Here is a 22,446-nt window from a genome sequence, read left to right on the forward strand (position 1 = left end):
GGACCTAGACTAAAAGATTTGAGGCCTACTCATTTGGGAAAAACATGCAGTTTAAAACAAAACTAAATGAACGTTTCATGATCATTTGTGTTTCTTATCAGGAGCTCTCTGTCAGCCTCATTTGTTTATGTGACTGCTGCTTTTGCAACTGAGCTGAGCACCTAAATGCTTTGAAATTTCCCTTGTGGTGGTGTTAGGCTCCATTACGAAAGACATCCCCTGGGTTCTGGAACCTCAATGCTTGAAGACTGGCAGCCCCTTCACTTTTACAGATGAGGAAGCAATGTGCCCAGAGATGATACAGGAAATGCACACATGATAGCTAGTTGTCTGTAACAACACTTGAGAATTGTGCTTGCTTTCTTTTTTTTTTTTTTTTTTTTTTTGGTATGGGGGATTGAAACCAAGGATGCTTTACCCCTGAGCTACATCCCCAGCCCTTTTTACATTATATTTTAAGATAGCATCTCGCTAAGTTGCCCAGGTTGGCCTCAAACTTGCCATCCTCCTGCCTCAGCCTCCTCAGTACTGGGATCACAGGCCTGTGTCACCAAGACCCGCCTACCACGTATATACTTTCTACTAATGCTTTTGCCATCCTGGATTGGAGGTAGACTCTAAGAATGGTCCACTCTATTTAGAAACTGCCAGAGAAGGAGTGGGAGAGAATGAACCCACAGTCTTCAACTGCCCATCAGGAAGTGGGACGTTCAAACTGAATGTCTGTGTTAATCAAAGTCTGTTTTTTTGGCTTAGATGCGGTTTCATTGTGTCCCCCAAAGGCTCATGTGCTGGGATCTTGGTCCCGAGTGTAGACATGTGGAGGTGTGAGACCCTTTAAGAGGCAGCAGTGTATGGAAGGGGGATAGGTCATGGAGCCATGTACCTCAGATGAGATTAATGCTGACCTTTCTGAGTGAGCTTTCCGGGGTTGTTCTAAAGCCTATAAAGCAGGGCCACATCACATGTTTGGTCTCTTCTGTTGCTGCCGATTCCCTTCCCATTTCTGTTTCTCCAATGTTGTAACACCCATTCCATTTTTCTTGGACCTTCCAAACCTGTGAGCTCAATAAACCTCTTTTCACTATTAAGTGCACAGCAAAGCAAATTGGACTCATACAGCTGGTGAGCAGAGTCACTCAGGTTTTCTGGCTTTAGAAGCTACCAGACGCAGACTGCTTTGACCCTTTTAATTGCACTGAAGTATCAGGACCAACAGACCTTAGCACTGGAACAAAGCAGGAGAGCTTTCTCTGGACTTTCCCAGCCCAAACTTCAAGCTCTGGAAACAATCCCTGCTTCCCATCCTATTTCAAAGCTCTGTTTTCAGGAGCACGTGTTCCTGCCCCCTTACACCTATGCACATTCTCTCCTTGGCTCCTGTAGCCCTAAAACATAGTGTAAGGCCTTCAGGTAACCTGCTTCAAACCTCTGTAAGAGGCTAAAGGAGTGACACTGATATTCAGTGTCACAATCACGCTGGTTGGTCAATGCTGAGATCCTCCCAAATGATGCAAAAGACACAGCAAGCAACTCTCAGGTCCCTGTCATGCTGTGGGTTATTCCAAGACAGATGCCACCAGCAAAAAGGACCAGCCACCTCAGATACAAGAAGTACGTGGCTGTTCAGATTTCCCCACATCTTGCATTATCTATTAATTGGCCCTTCCATCTTCTATCTGCAGGTGCAATGACCATAAAGATCTCTTTCTCCAGGGTCCGAGGAGGAACATGAGCAAAGCTCACATAAAAGGCGTTTCTTTCCTACCCTGGGCTCCTTGACCTCTAAGACTCTTGAAGGCTGTGAAATGGCTTCTGACCCAGGAGGGGGGGCATTGAACTCATCCTTTCATTTTGCAGGATCATTGGCAAATCTTTTCATCAGTCTTGGTCTCCCTGGAGACCCCATGTTTTCTAACTTAGCAAATTTCCCTACGAGGATTGACTTCCTGTCTCCTTGCTGCATGGGCTCCATTGTAATGGTGTTCATCCAAATTCCTGGTTAACCAGATCACTCCATTCCTTTACAGGGTCAGAAAATAGAGACCATTGTTCTATGTCCTCTCCCTGCCCAGTCCTGAGAAACATACCCAGTGAGTTGATTGGCTCTCACAGAGGCACCGGGGGCTCACAGATGGACATGTGTGGTGACCCGTCTTGATCCTCACTGAGACTACCAGGATCAAGACGGGTCTGGAACGTCCCAAGGGTTGCAGCTTCAGGTCTTTGGCTGGCAGATTTGCGGGTGCTGGGAGCAAACTCCTGTGGGCCTAATGTCTGCATCTTGTGGTGGGGCACCAGTAACAACCTCAGTGTGAGGCTGTCTCCCATTGATTCAGGGACCAGAACAGCGATGGGTGAGGACGTGAGGGAAAGAGACTGATTGAGTGTGGAAGAGCAGGGCAGATGCTTTGTGGGGACTGGAGTTTTCAACCCCGCTGAGGGAACCCAACTTAGGCACCCTCTGGGCTCTCTTATCTATCATTGAGGAAGCCTTTGGGGTAGAGAGGTCAGACATGAGTCAGAGGAAAAGTCACACCAGTGAGATGTGGTTTACTGCTACCCCAGCATTGTGACCCCATCCATCTACACTGGGCAGTGAGGCTAGGTCTGTGGATACTTGGATTATACCAAGTTTGGAAGAGTTTCTGGGGACATTGACCTTTATGTGATTAAAGGCTGGTGGGGGAAGTTCCTTTATGGATTCAAAGAGGCAGCTTGGCTGAACAGGTGGTTTCTCATAAAGATTCGAGGGTATACGTGAAGGGTTCTGGCCACAGTTACTGATGAGTTGGAAACAGTTACTGAGAACTTTATAACTAGAGGAGTAGAATGAAGAAAGTGGACCCTTGTGGCTCTCTGTGGCTTCTTGTTGGTAAGAGCCAAAGGTGAGTCTTATGCAGTTGACCTCTTTCTCACATGACACCAACCAGAAAGGCTCAGGGGAAGTAGATGTGCTCAGCCCGGAGATGGCCACAGTCTTCACCGAGGGCTTCTTTGAACTTTGGCTCTGGAAACCTAGTGTGGGCTTTCAGAGGAAGTGGGACAAGTGAGATCTTTGGAAAGCTCTGTCTTGCTACTGAGTTATCCCTCAGCCTGTAAGTACCCCAGCCTGTCCACCTCAATGGATTCTAGGACTGAGAATTTCCTATGGAAGCTGGTTGTTCATGGGGCCAGAAGAAGGAAGGTGAGTGTCACCCAGTGCCAGGATCTTTTCTGTCTGGGATCCCATCCTTTTTGTTGTGTTCCCTCTGGTTGGGAAGCTCCAGTCTCTGAGGAAGAGACAAGTGCAGACACTAAATGTCAAAGGACAGAGGAGGGAGCCACCTGGGCGGGTATCTGATAGTTTCAACAGGAGGAACAAGAGGACACAGAAGATATTTCTTGATTGGAATGATGTCTTCGTTCATTTTGTGTTACTATAACAAAGTACCTGAGTCTTGTTGCTATATTAAAAAAGAAGTTTATTCAGCTTATAGGTCTGGAGGTCTGAAAGTAGTCACCAACACAGGCTTCTGGTAAGGGCCTCATGCTACCCCATAACATGGTAGATGGTGTCACATGATAGAAGAGTAAAGTAGCGGGGGAAGAAAGGCAAGTCACAGGGTGAAAGAATCAAGAGAGGGAGCTGAAAAAGCTGAATTTGCTTTACAACAATTTTTACAGTCCCAAGAGACCTAATCCATTCCCAGGAGACAGGCATTAATCCCTTCCAACAACGGTGCCTCCAATTACCTAAGGATCTCCCGATAGGCTCCGCCTCTTAAAGGTTCTACTCCTCTCAACACCATTACATTGGGGACCAAGCTACCTGCACATGAACCTCCAGGGGAACAAATCACAGTGTCAACCACATACACACCATAGTATATAAGAAGGAAGAGCAGTTTCATCTTATTTCACCTTATTTTTATTCTCTCTTGCTTCTTAATCTTTTCAAGTATTATCTGGAATTCATGAGCCAAATCACCATGTCATATTTTTTACAGTTTCTGTAATGAATGGTGAGTTGTACTCACAATTCTATAGCTGGGTTTATAATTATTAATGCATTTTTTGGTACATTACTTTCAGTATTCAGCCTTAGTTCTTTTGACCGTGACTTCTTCGTTCTTTACCTGTGCATGTCTTAATCTTTCAGGAACTTGAAGTCCATCTTTTAAGTACAATTGGATTTGTATCCATAGGTTCTACATTCACAGATTCCACTATCTGATTGGGAATATTTGAAAAACAAATTATGTCATTTTTTTGGTTTTTTGGTAACGGGGATTGAACTCAGGGGCACTCGACCACTGAGCCACATCCCCAGCCCTATTTTGTATCTTATTTAAAGACAGGGTCTCACTGAGTTGCTGAGTGTCGCGCCATTGCTGAGGCTGGCTTTGAATTTGCGATCCTCCTGCCTCAGCCTCCCGAGCCGCTGGGATTACAGGAGTGTACCACCGCGCCCAGCAGAAATTGTGTCTTTATACTTAACATGTACAGACTTTCTTCATTATTACCCAAACAACACAGTATGACTATTTAGTTAGCATTTATATAGTTTTCCATGTTAAAAGTAACCTAGAGAGGATTGAACCTACACAAGGGGATGTGTGCAGGTTCTATGTAAATACTATGGCATTTTATAAAAGGGACTTTGTCTCACAGTACTGCTCTGGGGTTTTGGCATCCGTGGGTGTCTGAACCAATCCCCTAAAGATACTGAGGGATGACTGTACGTTCACTAAGGAGGACACACACACAGCCGTGTTTCTGAGCCCTCGTCTATAGGAGGATGTATTTCTGTCACCTTCTTTTGTACCTGAAGGGCAGCGTGGCTCCACGTAAAGGTCTAGCCCCATACGACGTGGGAAGTGTCTTTCAAGATGTGGCTACAGACAAGTCTGAGACCAGCCTCATGCTTTTCCCTTTATTTATTTCACATCTTCTCACTTACACGAGTGTAGGAATTTATCTTTGTCCCTGTTTAGTTAGTGTGTGTCTTCTTGTTGGTCTTTTAAAAGTCCTTTTTCCTCCAACGGTGAAGCATCTACCACGCTGCACAGCCTGGGAAAGATTTCCCCGTCCACCTTGGTTTACAGTTCCTTTCTGTGAAAGAGCCTTTGTTCTGGCCTCCTCTTCAGGAACACCCAGTGTCTCTCTCTTGGCTTGCTGTTCTGTCCTTCTGTTTAATTTAATCTTTTTTTTTTTTCATTTTCTTTCCATTCTGGGGAAATAATTCTCCACTTTGTCTTATGCATGCTCACTTTTTTTTTTTTGCAATGTTGATTCTAGGTTTTATTGCAACCAAAGTGTGTTTTCTTTTTTGTTACAACCTCTGAAATTTCCCTAGAGTTTTAGTTGTTTCTTAATTTTGTTTCCTTTTCCAAACCAACTTGTCTTTTTTTCTGCAGATACCTTCTTTTTATTTATTTTTTTATTTGTTTTAATTAGTTACACATGACTGTACAATGATCTTGACATATCATACATTTGAATCAGATGGGGTATAATTTCTCATTTTTCTGAGTGTACAGGTTGCAAAATCACCTTGGTCCTTTTTTTGGTCTTTGTTTGGTCTTTGTTTTGCTCTCTCTTTTGGCTCTTTTGGTCTTGCCTGCCTTCTCTTTCTTCCTTCTATTGAGGGCTGCTACATAGTCTAGTTTGCAGCATATTTCTCCTGGATACTCTATGAGAAATCTGTGCTTTGATATTTGTGATTGGCTTGAGGATTCTGGATGCTCTTCCTCCGTCTGTTTTCTGCAGGTGAAGAAACGCCCTGTATCACCTTTTCCTCTCACCTGCCATTACGCAGTGTCCATTCGATCAGATCTGTCAAGAGCTGGGATCTGTTCCCAGGTGGAGTGCACACATGTTGTTTGGGTTGCCATTCTCTACCTGGTTCTTGAGGCAGCCTGCCCAGGTCTGTTTGAAACCAAGTTCCTGCTACAATTCCCAGCCTTCATTCATCCATTCACCCAATGCTCTGGGCTAAGACCAAGAAAAAGATGGATGTGGTCCCCCTTCCTGAGTCATATAGCCTGTTTATCCCTGGATACGGTGTCTCCTTCTCCTCCCTTTCTTCCTCCCCCTGGCCATGTCTCCATCTCTGGCTTCCAAGAGAGCATGAAGACATCACCAGGGTCCCACCTGTCTCCTACGTGTGAAGACCACACTCCCAGAATGCACCCTGCCTCGGCCAGGTGGCTCTGCTGCCTCCCTCGCTATTCCTGTGGGTTGCTATTTCTGAATGGATAGGAAGGCTTCCAGAGCTGCAGAGAGCAGTCCTTCCACCTGGGAGACAAAGGAAAGGTGTGGTGCCTTCTTGTAGGCACTGACTCTGAGGCGGGTGATGTCATGGTGGGAGGTGGTACCCGCCATGGGTCGCCGTTCCCAGCTCTGCATAGGTGTCTGCCCACCCCAAAGAGGTGACCGGCAGAAAAGGCGTGATGATGAAGTGAATCACCAGCCTGTGGCCTCATCGGTCTTTGTCTTTCCTGGTGGACACTTGCGGTCCCCATCAGTAATTGCTCCACCCCTCTGTTCAGTACATAACTGGCAGCAGCAGCCACTCTTGGGCTCTCCTCCCACTTCTCAGGGTGAGCTATTAATGAACCGGTCTCCAGGCACTGAGGCCTCCCAGGCACACCCCTGCCATGCCCTGGCCACTTCTGGAGGTCCAGCAGGATGGATGGCTAGGGAAGGGAGAGAGTACTGCGGAGCCCTTTGTGGAGAAGCCTTCAAGCGGTGCCAATCACAGTACCCGGCTCATTAGCAGTCATTGTCATGGCAACGGGTCTGCCAGAAAGTGGCTCGTTAGGCTGACAACTTCAGAGATGTTATATATAGATCTGGGTGTGGGGGGAGAGGGGTGTGGAGTCTTGTGGATATGCCTTTCTTAGCGTTCCTATTGCTGCTGGGTTTGGGGTGTAAGAAGACAAGGCATAGGGGACCTTAAAACTCTCTGATCTGGCTGCTAAATCAAGCGCCTGACGACCACCCGTGGAACGCCTGCAAGTAGCATTTGCTGGCTGCTTCAGAAGGTAAGAGGCAGGTGCTCCCAGAAGCATCTCGCAGGTGGAGGTGGCGTCCCGGGATGAACTTGAACTTGAAGAGTGGCGGAGGCTGTGGGTTGCTGAGGATAGGGGTTGGTTTTCCGCCTGGAGTCTGCAGACCCAACCCGGAGTCTTTCTTAAAACATCATTTGCTTAAAGAGTTTGGGGTTAGAGGATTCAGATCTTTCTCTTGAATAAGTAACCGTGCAATGCAAATTGAGCTTATTGAAATTTTATGTTTTCCCTCCCAGTTTCCATTTCAGAGGTGATGAGTTCTCTCAGTTTCTCCCACTAACCTGAGTCGCTCCAGAGTAGAGTGAGCCTAGGGCTCAGCCTGGATATGTGCTAAAAACGCAGGACACCCCCCCCCCCAGGCCCCAGTTTGATTTAGTGTCGGAATCAGGGCCTAGGAAATGTGCACTTTAACCCACCTCCTAGGTGTCGAAGGGGTTGTCCCAAGGTGACCACATTTGGAGAAACACTGCTATCACGACATTTAAAAAATTTTGTTTCTGATTTTTGCAGTGCTGGGGATGGAACCCAGGGCCTCATGCATGCTAGGCAAGGGCTCTGGCACTGAGCTACACCCACAGAGGGGCTTTTGTTGTTAATATCTAGGTGACCGCCCTTGCTTGTCCGCTTGACTTTTTATTCCAGGGGGACTCAGTAGCCACCATTAAGATGGACATTTTTTTTTTCTCTTTTTGGGTTGTGTTGTTTTTAACTAGGGAGACCAGGAAGTCAGCCTACAGCTAGGGAATGTGACAGCTTGGGGGAGGGTGGTGATGCTTTTGCATATCTCCGGGGAAGGCATATGCTCATTTGGAGACTGTGAGACAGGCAGGAGAATCAGGCCTAAGCTGTCATCGCCCTTGGGTGGCAACTGGGTCTGGGGTAGTAAGGGTAACCTGGCATTAGGGAATGGGATAGAAGTCTCTAGAACGCAGCTAATATTTTTGTTTTGCTTGTTTGATGCTAGCGATAGATCTCAGGGCCTCTTGAATGCTAAGCATAGGTTCTACCCCAGCCCAAAGCTAACATTTTAAAGAAGTTTGGTTTTACCAACCATTCAGTTAGCTGTGCAGCATAGGGCAAGCTAATAAGCCCTCTGACTCTGAACATTCCTTGATTTAAAATGGGAATAAACGGCCATCTATGGCTCAGGCAAGTTGTGAAGATAAGGTGATTGTGTGAAGCGCCAGGCCCAGTCCCTGGTACACTGTAGACATTTGGTGACTGATGAAAGTCATCACTAATATGTGCAAATGGAATCTCATCTCAGTTCTTTGTAGAGAACCTACCGGACTAGGGTTTTGAGGTGGTCAAAATTGAGCCTTGCCATAGTACGTATGAAATAGGATGAACCCCAAAAAACATGGACAAGAATGTTCATAGCAACATTATTCATAATGGCACCCAAGTGGAAAGAACCCAAAATGTCCATCAGTGGATGAATGAATAAACAGAATGTGGAATGTATTTCCATACAATGGAATAACATTCAGATTTTTTAAAAGTGATGCGCTGATGCATGCTACAGGATGAAAGACTCATGCACCCATTTGGGAGTATACAGCAGATCGCTAAGTTTCATATATAATTGAGCAAGTTGTTGACTGAACAAATAAGGATGGAAAGGATTAAAATCCAGCTTGCACTTTGGTCCGGGATGGCTCTTGCCAGAGGAAGAGACAGGCTTTTATAATTCCCACCAAGATGTCTCTGTGTTAGATTCAGAATTTCTGAGTTGGAGAAAACTGCTTTTATTTTCTCCCACCCCACACTGGTTACTTCTGATCTTCTCCCTGCCAGGTAGGGCCCTCTGCCCCCTCACCGTGTCTCCTCTGTCTCCTGTTCCTATTCCCAAGGGAAAGAGCTGACAGAATTGAAAGAGAGAAGCCACAAGACTGAGGAAGGGAAGGGAAGGATTTAACGTGGAAGGAAACTAATTAGAAGAAGTAGTTCAGGAGAGACCTTAATTAGTAGGTGTTTATCATGCTGTATACTTGTAATGACTGACGACGGGCAGTTCTCCCAGGAGGCCGACTGCTCCTGCCTCTCCATGGTCACTAAGAGTGAGGTAATATTGGTGCATTTGGCCTTTTAAGTGAAGGCTTATAGGTGGATCTAACTTCTATCTTTAACATATCATTTTTGGGGTGGGGTACCAGGGACTGAACTCAAGGGTACTCGACCACTGAGCCACATCCCCAGCCCTATTTTGTATTTTATTTAGAGACAGGGTCTCCCTCAGTTGCTTAGTGCCTCACTTTTGCTGAGGCTGGCTTTGAACTTGCAATCCTCCTGCCTCAGCCTCCCAAGCCACTGGAATTATAGGCGTGCACCACCGTACCCGGCTACCATATGATTTTTTTATTGTGATAAAATATACCTCAACTAAAATGGCCCATTCCTGACTCTGCTACCTTTATGATCCTATGCAACCCAGGACCCCTGTCTACTTCAGAACATTTTCATCACCCCAAAGGGAAAACCTGGAACCCATTCTCCCTCCCCTGAGCCCTTGGCAACCACAAACTACTTCTGTCTTTACGGCTTTGCTTGCTGTGGACATTTCATGTAGATGGACTTATGTAACACGTGGCCCTCTTGTTTGGCTTCCTGCAATTGGCATGATGCCTCCACGGCTCCTCCGTGTCCTGGCATGTAGCAGCGCGCAGTTTCTTTTTATTTCTGAGTGCAGTTCCATCATGTGGGTGCATGAGGCAAATCTCACGTCTCCCTCCACCCATTGGAGGGGCATTTGAGCTGCTTTCACTTGGGTGCCCTTACATAGAAGTGGCCCTGAATATTGATGCCTGAATTTTTGTTGGACGCTTGTTTTCAACTTGGGTGGGGGGATGTATACCCCGTTGTCGCCACATCTTTTGCCTCCTGATTTGTTTGAGGTTAGTCAATAAGAGGAACTTCTTTCTAAGAAAGGAGGAGCAAGGGGCCTGTGGCTATCTCAGAAGATGGAGGTAGGGCAGTCAGGTGGCAGGCTGAGAAAGGACCCATGGCCATGTGTCCTTCACCAGACTGAAGGAAATAGGCTGTCTGCCCGGTGGTCCTTCTCCTACCCTCTTTGGCACCTGTTGGTGTTTTCTGGCTTGGTATGGGGGGTGGGGGTACCTTCCCAGAGGCCCCTGCGTTTCCTAGGTAGGGGAGACTTTGGGGTGGTTATTTTACCTCCTTGGTCATCCATGTCCTTACATGTCAACTGGGGTTTCTTCTGACGTCACAGGGTTATATAGATAAATTACCCAGAGTCATTCTAGAGAGAAGAGTCCCAAGCAGCTGTGAAGGAACAGGGCCCTTCTGCTCTTCCATAGGTGGGTCCCCGGGGGCAGAAGGTTCAGTCCACCTTCTCTCCGGTCCTTGGAGGGAGGTCTCCTCGCTGCCCAGCCTTCCCAACAGCACACGATGGTCAGCACCTTCGTGTGTTGACCTTCCCTGTGGCTGTTTCTGGGGTCATCCTGGAAACAGAAACCTCAGAGAAGGAACTGTCGGTGGAGGTGAAAGGGAAGGGGAGGGATCCGATGTGATGTCCGAGGGGAGGGTGTGCACTCGCCTGAGCTTCACATCCCAGAAGATAGGGTCTGGGGGGAGCCCTGCCCCACTCAGACCTCCCCCTTCCAAGGGGTACCCCCACCGATGGAGCACTCCTGGTGACAGGGACCCTCTCCTGGTGGCCAGATTCATCACCATGGATCTCCCTTGCGTCTTCCATGAATGGGCTGATGTGAGCATCTTTCATTTCACCCAAGTGGCAGCAGCCTGGCTGTCATTTGCCTGAGGTCACATGGTTGCCCCGTGACTAGGGTATAGAGGACTGGCACGGAGACGCTGTGAATGGCAGTGACAGTTTCGGAACCTGGCTCAACACCCTGGAACAACTTCCCATTTCCTCCCACGTTATTCAGACGAGCACCAAGTGGCCGTCGCCTCTTGGGTGTTCTGGAATATGGACTCAAAGAAAGGGAATGTAGCATCTTAACCCTTTGGTACAAGAATAGCTCTCTGTTTAGGCAAACCCTCCATCTTTTTTTTTTTTTTTTTTAGTACCAGGGATTGCACCCAGGGGTGCTTCACCACTGAGCCACATCCTCAATCCTATTTATTTTTATTTTGAGACAGAGTCTTGCTAAATGGCTTAGAGCCTCGCTAAGTTGCTGAGGCTGGCTTTGAACTTGCAATCCTCCTGCCTCAGCCTCCCCAGCCACTGGGATTACAGGCATCCGCCACCGCGCTCTGCTCAAACCCTCCTTCTTAAGTCTTGGCCCTCCTGTAACTACTCCTACCTGCCCCAGCCAAAATGTGCAGCTACTATATGGGGATAACTTTCTCTCCTCCACTGCATGTCTTTACTTACCATTAGGCTATTTGTCTTGCATGTACTCGAGCCCTCTTCCAACTCAGGAGAGGCCAGAGCCACGTGCAGAAGCCCAGGTAACCCTGCACTGGTCAAGGGTGTGCTCACGCTTAATGGACCTGTCGCATTGGTGTGCAGACAGCCTGGTGGGACACTGTGGTGTTTTCGGCCCAGCAGCTGTGCACCTCAGTGTAGCTGGCTTAGAAAACGATCTTCCACGAGGAATCAAAGAGGCCCTGCGGGTTAGCAGGAGCAGGTGGAGAAGACAGAAGCATCCAGGGCACAGGGGACAACTTTTAATTAAGTGATGAGAATTCAGAATGAAACATGCACCAGGGTCAGAGGCAGGCCGTGTTTACTGGCGATCCCAGGAGAAGCTAGGATTTGCTCGTCTCCCCTGATGGCACACGGGGCACCACAGGAGGCAGAGACACACGGCATTACAGCCTGCACAAAGCGGAGAGCGGCTTGCCAGAGTGTCTCCCCACGGCTCCCTTTCAATTTATTATCCTGTTTTCCTAAGCACTGGTCATCAGTGACCAAAAGAAACCACCCTGGTGGGCACTGCTGAGGGATGCAGAGGACTTGGGGGAGCTGATGGCCTTTAATGTTTCTGAGCAGATTCTGACCTTGCTGGGAAACCCACCTCCATTCCCCTCCTGTGGTTAGAATTCTGACTTTTATCAGTTTGCTTTTCTTCAAAAAGCACAGCAATTGTGCAGGCTCATTTGGACCCTCAGACCTGATTTTTAAATATTCTTTATCCAAGAACTTTAATCTTTGTGCTTATTGGAGAAAATTTTAGAGATGGAACAGATAAATAGAATAGAATAAAAAAAAAATCACACCTGTCCCAACACCAAGGGACCACAGGTGCCGTTTAGCATGTGTCTATTTTACATCATGTATCTGTGACGTAAATATTTTTCTCTGATTGATTTTTAAGGCGAGTCCTACCAGGCATGGTTAAAAGAATCCAATGTCTGTAATTGCATCCAGAGTAGAGACAGGGTCTGTTTTGTCTTAGAATCTCAATTCTCTTTGCCAGAGTGATTTGGACAGTTGGTGAGAAAAATCCCCCGGAGCTGGACTTTCTGGATCCAGCTCTTGATGGATTCTCGGTGTTATTATGGGATATTTCACATCCCACTCTGCCATGACTTGCATGCATTGCTACTGTGCTCAGTGGTCCTGTGGATTGGAGGCTTCAGGTTCACAGCAGGAGCACACAGAGTGACAGGGGCCTCTGGCAAACAGGACACCCCCACCACCTGGGACTTTGTAGGAGTCCCAGGAGGAGAAAGCCCAGGTCTGCTAGCTAAGTGGCATTTCCCTCCATGCTCCAGAGGAGCGGTCCCTTCAGCAAAGGGCTCTGGCAGGAACCAGTGCTCCTCATGCAGCCCTTGAGTCATGCACCTGTGTCACCTGACCTTTCTCCTGCTGTTCCCAACATGGAGCAATTCCAGGGTAACTTCTTCGGCCTCTATCTTTCTGGTTTAAAAACAGTTGCATAAATGCCAAATGTGAGTGATCTCTATTTTTTAAATTTTTTTATTAGTTGCTCAAAACATTACAATGATCTTGACATTTATTTGCTCTTCCACAGAAGCCTGGAATGGTCCCCCCTCCGCCCGGAGAGGAAAGCCAGACGGTTGTCCTTCCACCTGGCTGGCAGAGCTACTTGTCCCCTCAGGGCCGGCGTTACTATGTCAACACGACCACCAATGGTGAGTCCTGCTGGGGGAACATGCATCAGTGTGGGTGTCTGTCTTTCTGGAAGGGTGCTGTTCTTCTCTTTTGGTTACCTCCCACCCTTGCCCCCTGGTTCTCAGGCATTTGCCTTCAAAATCCGTGCTCAGGGATTACAGTAGAGTCCTGCTTGCCCATAGTGTGCGTGTTAGGGATCCAAGCCTGGGTCTGTAGTTCCTAGAGAATCTTCAGGTAGAAGGCTGTCCTGGGAGGTTCAGCCTCATCCCTGGAACCTCACATCTGTGCTGGGCATCTTCGTAGAATCCTCCCTCAGGGTCTGAGGCCATGTTTCCAAATGGCATCTTGAAAGCTTTCCAAAGGGATCTCAAAGCTGGTTTAGATGAAGCTAAACAGGTTTAAGCTACTGCCTATTTTCCTGGAACGTCGAATGTTCTAATGATACTCATGTTCCCAAACAGGGATTGCAAATGTACACTTTCTCTAATTTTATTGCAATATCTTTTTTTCTCTTTACTGAACTCTCTCACTGACCTGAAATTTCTCAGAATGTCCTTTGGTAAATGCTGGGGCTACGTGTGGATTATTTATCCCATTAGATAGCACAGGTTTCATGTGCGTTTCTGAGCTGAGTAGGTCTGCACCCCCAGGTCCCTAAGTATTTTGGACTTCCTGGACTTTCCAAATGACTCCATTTGGATATAGGGAAGAGGAGACTTGTTAAAGGATGTGCTACGTGGCAGCTTCTATCAGGACACTGTTCAAGTTGTGGATCGAGGGCAACACAGGGCAAACTAGCTAAGAGCCCAGTGTCTTGGCCTGCGTGACTCCCCAAGGACTTTCCCATGAGAGAGAACCAGGAGAATCAACCCAGGGAAAGTTAAATTTGGAAGGAATCAATAGACACGTGTGCCAAGGTGGGTCATGAAATTCTACCCAAATCCCCCTGTTGGCTCAGCCGTGGTTTCTCACTTCTTCCATCGGTGCCTGACTTCATAGCCACCTCTTGCCCCTGGGGAGGGGGGATCGTTAATATGGCTTATGATTGTGACCCTTCACGGGAGGAAGTGATTGTAGAGCCAGCTGCTGTTCAAAGGGAGACACAAAGGAAACTGTCATCTGCCACTCTGGGCAGCTGGTTTATTGGTATCCCCTGGCAACCTGACCTTCTGCAAACTCAACTGGGGTGTTCTAAATGAAGAGGTAACCAGAGTTTCTAGGAAAAGGGAAGTGAGACTGTTTCTAACTGTCTTAGTTTCCTGCTTCCTCAAAACACAATGAGCAGTTCAACCTACTCATCTGAGAATTGAGGTTTCAGACGGCTGTGTTTGTATGCAGTTCTCCCTCTGGGAGATGCAGAATAGAATTTGGATCATCAAGAATTTGGATCTGTTGTCAAATTAGCCACTCGGTTGCCAAAGGGCATGGGGAGGAAAGTGGCTTTCTCAAATCAGCATCTTTGTTTATCTTTTTTTTAAATATTCTTTTTTAATATATTTTTTAATATTCTTAGGGTAAAAAAAAATTCAAGGAGTACAAATGGAATTCAAATCAAATGTAAAAAATCCCTGGCCCCATTTCCTAGAGCTTTTTATCACATGTCTTCTTTCAGATATTTGTATTCTCTCATAAGCATATGTATGTTGACTCTCTTAAAATAAATTAAAAAGTACTATCCATATTGTTCTTTAAATATCTTTCTTTCTTTATGGCAGGGGAGGGTACTGGGAATTGAACCTAGGGGCACTGAACCACATCCCCACCTTTTTTTTGTTTTTGTTTTTTTGTATTTTATGTAGAGACAGGGTCTTACAGAGTTGCTTAGGGCCTTGCTAAGTTGCTGAGGCTGGCTTTGAACTCTCGATCCTCCTTCCTCAGCCTCCCAAGTCACTGGGATTACAGATACACGCCATTGCACCTGGAATTAAATTAACTTTAAAAATGTATTGTAGGGGCTGGGGCTGTAGCTCAGTGGCAGAGCATTTACCTAGAATGTGTGAGGCACTGGGTTCAATCCTTAGCACTGCATAAAAATAAACAAATAAAAAATAAAGGCATTCTGTCCATATGCAACTACAAAAAAATTTTTTTAAATGTATTATGGACATTTTTCAACACTTTGTGCATTTCATCCTGATTCATTCTTAATGGGTGTGTCCTAGGTAATAGTTCATGGCAAGAGAGTACTACCATTGATAGCACTGAATTTACCAATGGATATTTCAGTCACCAGCATCAACAGCTGGTGTCTGGCAGCTTTTTTTCCAGGATTTAGACTTTAGCATATGCCACTGGGGCAGAACCTCTTGCAGAGCTTGGGATATAGTGATCCCAGGGATGCTCCAGCTCATGGGTCAACAGACTTTCTCTCCAAAGGACCAGGTAATAAATACTTTAGGTCTATGGTGTCTGTCACAGCTGCTCAAATCTACCATGGCAGTGTGAAACTCCGCAGGTGATATGTAAATGAACTGGTATAGCTCTCTTCCAATAGAACTTATATTTATGGATACCGAAATGTGTGAATTGCAAATGACTTCTCTGTGCTGGGAAATGTCATTCTTTCGATTCTTTTTCAACCATTTAAAAATGCAAAAGAGTTGGGCACCGTGGTACATACCTGTAATCCCAGCTACTGGGGAGGCTGACGCAGGACAATCATAAATTCCTGGCCAGCCTTGGACCCTGCCTCAAAATAAAAAAATAAAAAGGGTTGGGGACATAGCTCAGTGGTAGAGCACCCCTGGGGCTCAATCTCCAATACCACACACACAAAAGAAAAATGACTCTAATCCCCAGGTTCATGGGCCTTATGATAACAGAGCTGCACAGATTGGCCCACATGGTATTCTAGGTTATCTGTTGGGCTCTACGTAGCCTTCCTTGCCTTCTTTTTTGTGCTGAGGGGGCATCTTGGCTCCTTGGTCTTGCGTTCTAGACACCTCGTTGTTTGATTCATGGTTTATTTGTTCAATTGCTTGAGCCACCATTCATTCAATACGTCCTAGTTGAGCCTCCAATATGGACCAGGCAGAGTATCCCTGCCTCAGATCCTTGTCTTCTTGAAGTGGAAGCAGATTTTAAATGAAGACCTATTTGACTGCAATTCTGAGAAGGAGTGTGAAGGACAAATCCAGGGTATTTGAAGAGTCCCCTAACCCCATGTCATAGGGAGAGCCTGCTGGGCCAGGGGAGGCTTCCTGGAGGAGGGGTGCAGGAAACTCTCTATCGTAATATCCACGGTTCTTCTCTTACCTGTATTCATCCCACCTCCCGACTCCTAGAGGCATCTGTGTCTGTCCTTCAATGCCATGTCCCCAGTTACTGCCCCTTGGGTCTCACATGCCAGCCCTGCATGTTAATGCATGGTCCACCCCTTCCCGATCCCCCCTGGGAGTTCCATCCACACGCCAGACCCACTGCCCACTCTTTTTTTTTTTTTTTTGAAGAAATATTTATTTATTTATGTATTTTTAGTTTTAGGTGAACACATTATTTTGTTTTTATGTGGTGCTGAGGATCAAACCCAGTGCCTCATGCATGCTAGGCGAACACTCTACCACTGAGCCACAAACCCAGCCCCCCACTGCCCACTCTTAAAGCCACAGTGGGCCCCCCCTTCTTCTTTGTCTACCTTTCTTCTAAATATAGTCCTCCCTCGGTATCTGCAGGGATTTCTTTTGGACTCCTGGATTAAAAAAAAAAAAAAACACAGATACTCAAGTCCCTTATGTAAGGTGACATAATATTTGCCTAGAACCTACACACACCTTCCTGTATACTTTCAGTCATCTCCAGGTTGCTCACAATACCTACTCCAATGTCAACGCTATATAAATAGTTGTTATACTGTATTGTTTAGGGAATAATAACAAGAAAAAATGTCAGTGCATGTTCAGTGCAATACAAATCTTTTAATGCTGAACATTTTCAGTTCCCTGAGGTTGATAGAATCCGCCCAGGCGGAACCCACCAATACAGAAGGCCACCTGTCCTAGTCTTCCTCACTTAATCCCTAATCTCCTCTCTCCCAGAGGTGCCTGAGCATTATAGGTGTTCTGTCCCCTTTTTTATACCACCTACAGATATAGTCATTGGAAAGCCTCATTTGCATTTGTATCCATTTGCTCTGGCTAATCTTCTTATTTCCACATCCATTTAGGATTTCATGGATGGGAACTGTCACCATGCCAGCCATTGTGCTAGGTGACACGTTGCTGCTTTCAGAGACTACAGTTCTTTTTTGGTACCTGAGATTGAACCCAGGGGCGCTTAACCACTGAGCCACATCCCCAGCCCTTTTTATTTTTTATTTAGAGACAGGGTCTCACTGAGTTGCTTAGGGCCTTGCTAAGTTGCTGAGGCTGACCTTGAACTTGTGATCTTCCTGCCTCAGCCTCCTGAGCTGCTGGGATTACAGGTGTGCACCACTGTGCCCGGCCAGAGACTCCAGTTTTAATGGGGCCAGAGAAACACACACACATCTAAAAGCCTTGTGGGCATTGGGACTGAAACTTGGGAGCTCCAGAGAAAGACTAGTCAACTTTATCTGGAGATCAAACAAGCCTTTGAGGAGGGACCCCTTGCCCCGGACACTCTTAAATTGACGTTGTAGCCCAGGCAGACAGCAAGACAGGCATTGCTAGGGAGCAAAGAGGAGAGAGAAAGTTAGGGGTCTGACCTGCAAAAGGGCCCTTGAGGCATTTTGAAGAGCAGGGTCTTTATCCCCTGAGCCATGGGGAGCCATGGACCGTTCCCAACTAGTGGTGCAACAGGATGAGAATATCGCAGCAAGATTGCTGGTGTGGCAATGCACGGTCAGGCATGCAGAGGGTAGAATGGATTCACCCCTATTTCTTCCCTTGGGCTGATCGCCACTGTGCAGTGATCGACCTGCACAACCGCATGGGATGGTCTAGAATTTGCCTTTCTTTAGCAGAGAGCTTCTGAGATCACCAGAGCTGGCTTACAAGAGAAAGCCCTGTTGCACAGGTTTAAGGGAGGGGTCAAGGGAAACGTTAAAGGAATTGTCAGAGACAGGAAGAAATCTAGGGACAGCAGTGTCATGAAAGGCAAGGGAGAAAAGATTGCCAAGGGAGGGGAAGGCAGAGACACTCTGAAGTACAGATCAGATTGATGGTAATGGTGATCATTTAAATCACTGGGGAAAGCACGGATTATTTAGTAAATGGTGTCTAGGAAACAAGCCAGATGCCTAACAGGAAGTTTCAGGGGGTAAATTAATGTAAGAAGGCTGTTGCTTTCATATAAACTCACCAAAGCCATCAGAACATGATTCATGTAACTTTGGGAAGTCCCCATCTCCCTTATATCCCCACAGTTTGCGGCTCCCCGGGGTGTTTCATCACGGAGAGTGGCCGAGTTCAGCCCTGGGAACTCCGGGGGGGGGGGGGGGGGTTCTGGTATCAGGAAATAACGGGTTGTCCTGCAAGTCTAGGAAAGTGCTTCGTTGTCCACCAGAGTTGACTCTTTGGCTACCTTGAGGCTGTGTTTTGGTTCATGGAGAGTGAGCTGTTATCTTTAGCCTACCCTCCCCATCCAGAAAGTGTGTGTTTCAGGACTGTCTTAGTCTGTGATTAGGCTGCTACCATAGATGGGGTGGCTTATAAACCACTGAAGTTTACTCTCACCGTCCAGGGGCCTGAGAAGTCCAAGGTCAAGGTGCCAGGAGATTGGGTGCCTGGTGAAAGCCTGCTTTCTGATTCACACAGGTCTACCTTCTTGGAGAAAGGGGCAGACAAGCTCCCTTGGGTTTCCCTGAGAAAAGCACAAATCTCAGGAGAGTGGAGCCCATGTAACCTGAGAGTAGCCATCCTAGGGAGCACCTTCCAAATCATCCCACACAGAGATTGCCAAAATACAGCCCACAGGCCCAATTCAACACAAGGGCCGCTGTTGTAAATAAAGTTTTATTAGAACACAGTCTTGCCCTTTTGTTTTCATTCTGTCTAGGGCTGCTTTGCACTGTGATGGCAGACTTGGGTCATCCCACCAGAGGCCTTGGGGCGTATTCAGTCAAAAATAATTACTGTCCGGCCCTTGATGGAAGAAGCTTGATATCCCTGGCTTAACAAATAGAACCCGTTCATTTTGTTCTCCATGTGATAAAGGTGATTGCTCAAGGTGACATGGCTGGTTTATAAGCCAACCTATGACAGGATTCCCAGTCTTTGGGAATAAATAAATTATTAATTATTTATTTGTTTGTCTTTGTTTTAGCTTTTTGTTTTTTGTTTTGTTTTTGTCTCAGCATTCAGAAGAATAGACATGGGGGGTGGGCAGTGAGTTATCTTGGTATAAGGATAAGTGAGTTCATGGATTAGCAGATAAGGAAAGTCAATGGAAATCAGACTTCTAAGAGATTGCCTACCCATCTCGTTTGAGCATCATCTGAAACCCGAAGCAGCCGGCAATTGTTTTTTAAGCTTCTTTTGACAACGAATCTTCGTCTATAAATGTTTTATTATGTTTGCGAGTGAAACTCGGTGTGGACTAAACCAGGTTTTTGAGCTTTTGGATTCATTCGCTAAATAGTCAGTAATTTTCTTGATTTCTTGTTTTAATTTTTCTTTAAATGGGTGGATTCCAATTTAACTTTATTACACCAGGAACTAATGTGAGTTTCTGGGTGAGTTTTCCAGAAGAACACTTTTAGAAAGCATTCCTGGAGTTTTTCTTTGTTCCAAATAATTGGATACTTTTTTTCTAAATCCCCAAATAGAATGGCCCTGATAATTCCCTGTTAATAAAAGTTATCTTGAGAAGCTTCTGCACCCTAAAACACCAGTCTGTTTTCTTCTGTCCATCTGTGTTGAGCAAATGTGAGCAGCCTAAAAAGACTTTTATGTTTGGCACTTTCGATTGATGAAATTAGGTTTTCTGTGCTTGTGTATGTGTGTGTGTGTGTGTGTGCGTGCATAGGTGGATGTCTCAGCACACTCAGGTGTGGTCCTTATTTTGGCTTTATGGTTTAGTGGACTCTCTGTGGAAGCCTTTTGGACTTGACAGCTTGCTGTTCATCTGCTTCAGTGTAGGATTTGCTCTTTCTTTCAGGGCATGAATTTAAATTTTCAATGTTTAGGTAGTACTTAAATATAGATCACATCCCTCATTTCCACCAGTTTTTTTTTTTCTTTTTTTATTGTTGGTCGATCATCTCTAGTTTTTGGTGAATACTTAGCACGTTACTGAGTCATTCACAGTGTCAATAAGTTGAGGATCCACAAAAGTCAAAAGACAAAGGAGATGGATTTTACGGCTTTCTCTACTCTAAGAAGCTGAGTTACTCGGGAAAAGACTTCTTATCGGTAAACAATGTGAGGATGTACCTCTTGGCTCTTGGCCAGAGTCACTGATTAGCAGCAAAAGGTTCAGACCTGGAAATGGAACATAAAGCAGCGTGTGGAATATAACCTAGTAATTTCACTCCTCGCGTATGCCCAAGAGAATTGAAGATGCGTGTTTGCACAAAAATCTGTGCATACACTTCAGAGCAGCGTTCTTCATGAGGGCCAGAAACAGGCACCGTGGCCATCAACTGACGAATGGGTAAATAAAATGTGGTATATGCACATGATGGAATTTAGCCACAAAAAAAAGGAACCATGTTGGCTACAACGTGACGAACCTTGGAAACAACAGGCGAAGTTAAGACAGGCACAGAGCCACGTGCTGTATGCTTCTATTTATATGAAATGCCTAGAGTAGGCAAATCCATAGAAACAGACAGTAGATGGGTGGTTGCCAGGGGCTGGAGGATGCACTGAGTGGAAAGTGACTGCTAATGAGCACAGGGTTAAAGTGGTGAAAATGTATTATAATTAGATAATAGGAGGGTGACACAACTCTATGAACATACCCCCAAACCCCTGTGTTCTATGCTTTTACAGAGTGACTTTTGTGATATGTCAATTATGTTGCAGTAGAAGTGATATTAAAAATAGACATATGTCAGAATCGAGGGCAAGTCTGTGACTTTCTTGGTGGCCTTCAGAAGCAGTTATTTATAGACACCTTGGTCGGGAATTCATTCTGCTTGGTTCCCAAACTTTGGTGTACGTCAGGAGCACCTCAGGAGTGGAGTTTTTTGGTTTTGGTTTTGTTTTTTTAAATACCAGTCACAGACTTACTGAATCAGAATCTGCTATTTGGAAAGAATAAAAATAAAAAATAAAAATCTCTGCTAGTCACCACCAATTTTTTTTTTCCTTGCAAGGAGACTTAGTAACCACAAAATTGATGGAGGTATCATTGTGTTTGTCAGCTTTCCATTACTATGACAAAATACTTGAAATAATTATCTTATAAGGAAGAAAGGTTGATTTGGGATCACGGTTTCAGAAATTTCAATCTATGGTTGCTTGGCCCTGTTGCTTGGGGCCCCATGGAAGCACAGGATGCAAGGGCAGGAACACATAATAGTGGAGGTCTATTTGCCTCATAGTATCCAGGAAGCAAAAAGAGAGAGAAAAAAAGGAGCTCAGGTCTCAACATCCCATTTAAAGCTCTGCCCCTGATGGCCTAACTTCTTTTCATGATGCCCTGCCTCCTAAACTCCTTTCCATGATTCCTCCACCTTCCAGTGGCATCACAGGCTGGCAACCAATCCTCCAACACATAGACCTTCATGGGACATTTAACATCTAAATATATAGCAAGAGCAATAGGTCACATACTATAAAGTCAAGGAGCAAATTTAGATCCAATTTCCACTTCCAGAAACACAGAGAGAAAATGCAACATTCTTAAAAAAGGTTAACATGCATCATAGTTCCAAGGTTAGAGGTTATCTATTCATAAACTATTGTAGTTAAAGTAGGATGTCATGTAAGAGCTGCTTGAAAACAAATAACTCAATTCTATGGTGTCAAGATGCAGAACGAACGTGAAACTGCCAAGAAAAGCCCTTCACCTGGCTGAGGTTTATATTCTTAAGGCCATCCGGGCAGCTGACTTGTTTCTTACCTGTTTAACAAGATACAGTGGCAAGTCTTCTACTTTCAAAGCTTTGTGAGCCCATAGCTCAAATGTTGTTTTGATCTCAGCATTTTTGACATGGAAGAAAAAAAGAAAGAAATCAAACATAGACTCCGGTGTCAGCTTTGTTCCAAGTCGAGGAACATGGGGCATCTGGACAAAATGAATATCGTCCTTGCCTTTGAGTCTAGAGTCTACAGTTTAGGCCTCGGAGGTTTGAAGGGGTTGTAAAAATTTTTTCCTTCATTTTTCTCTTCTCTGGAGATTTTCAGACGGAGGCATAATTGTTTTCACCTCATTGTTTTTACCATTTACGAAAAGGATAAAGAA

At 45.7% G+C, this 22,446-nt stretch overlaps 1 protein-coding gene across 10 annotated transcripts in view; it reads left to right on the forward strand.

The window, feature by feature from the left end:
- GAS7 (growth arrest specific 7) overlaps positions 1-22,446 on the forward strand; it is a 224,530-nt gene that overhangs the window by 131,484 nt on the left and 70,600 nt on the right. For 8 of the 10 annotated variants that reach the window (XM_081272599.1, XM_081272597.1, XM_081272602.1 and 5 more), the window contains exon 2: positions 13,019-13,139. In XM_081272599.1, coding sequence (XP_081128725.1) covers positions 13,019-13,139 — 121 coding nt within the window. Of the gene's footprint in view, positions 1-2,206; positions 2,246-13,018; positions 13,140-22,446 lie in introns of those variants that run through there. The other 2 variants (XM_081272606.1, XM_081272603.1) reach the window with 2 other exon arrangements.

This window comes from Spermophilus citellus (genome assembly GCF_964194105.1).
Source record: "Spermophilus citellus genome assembly, chromosome: 17".
Classification (NCBI taxonomy): Eukaryota; Metazoa; Chordata; class Mammalia; order Rodentia; family Sciuridae; genus Spermophilus; species Spermophilus citellus.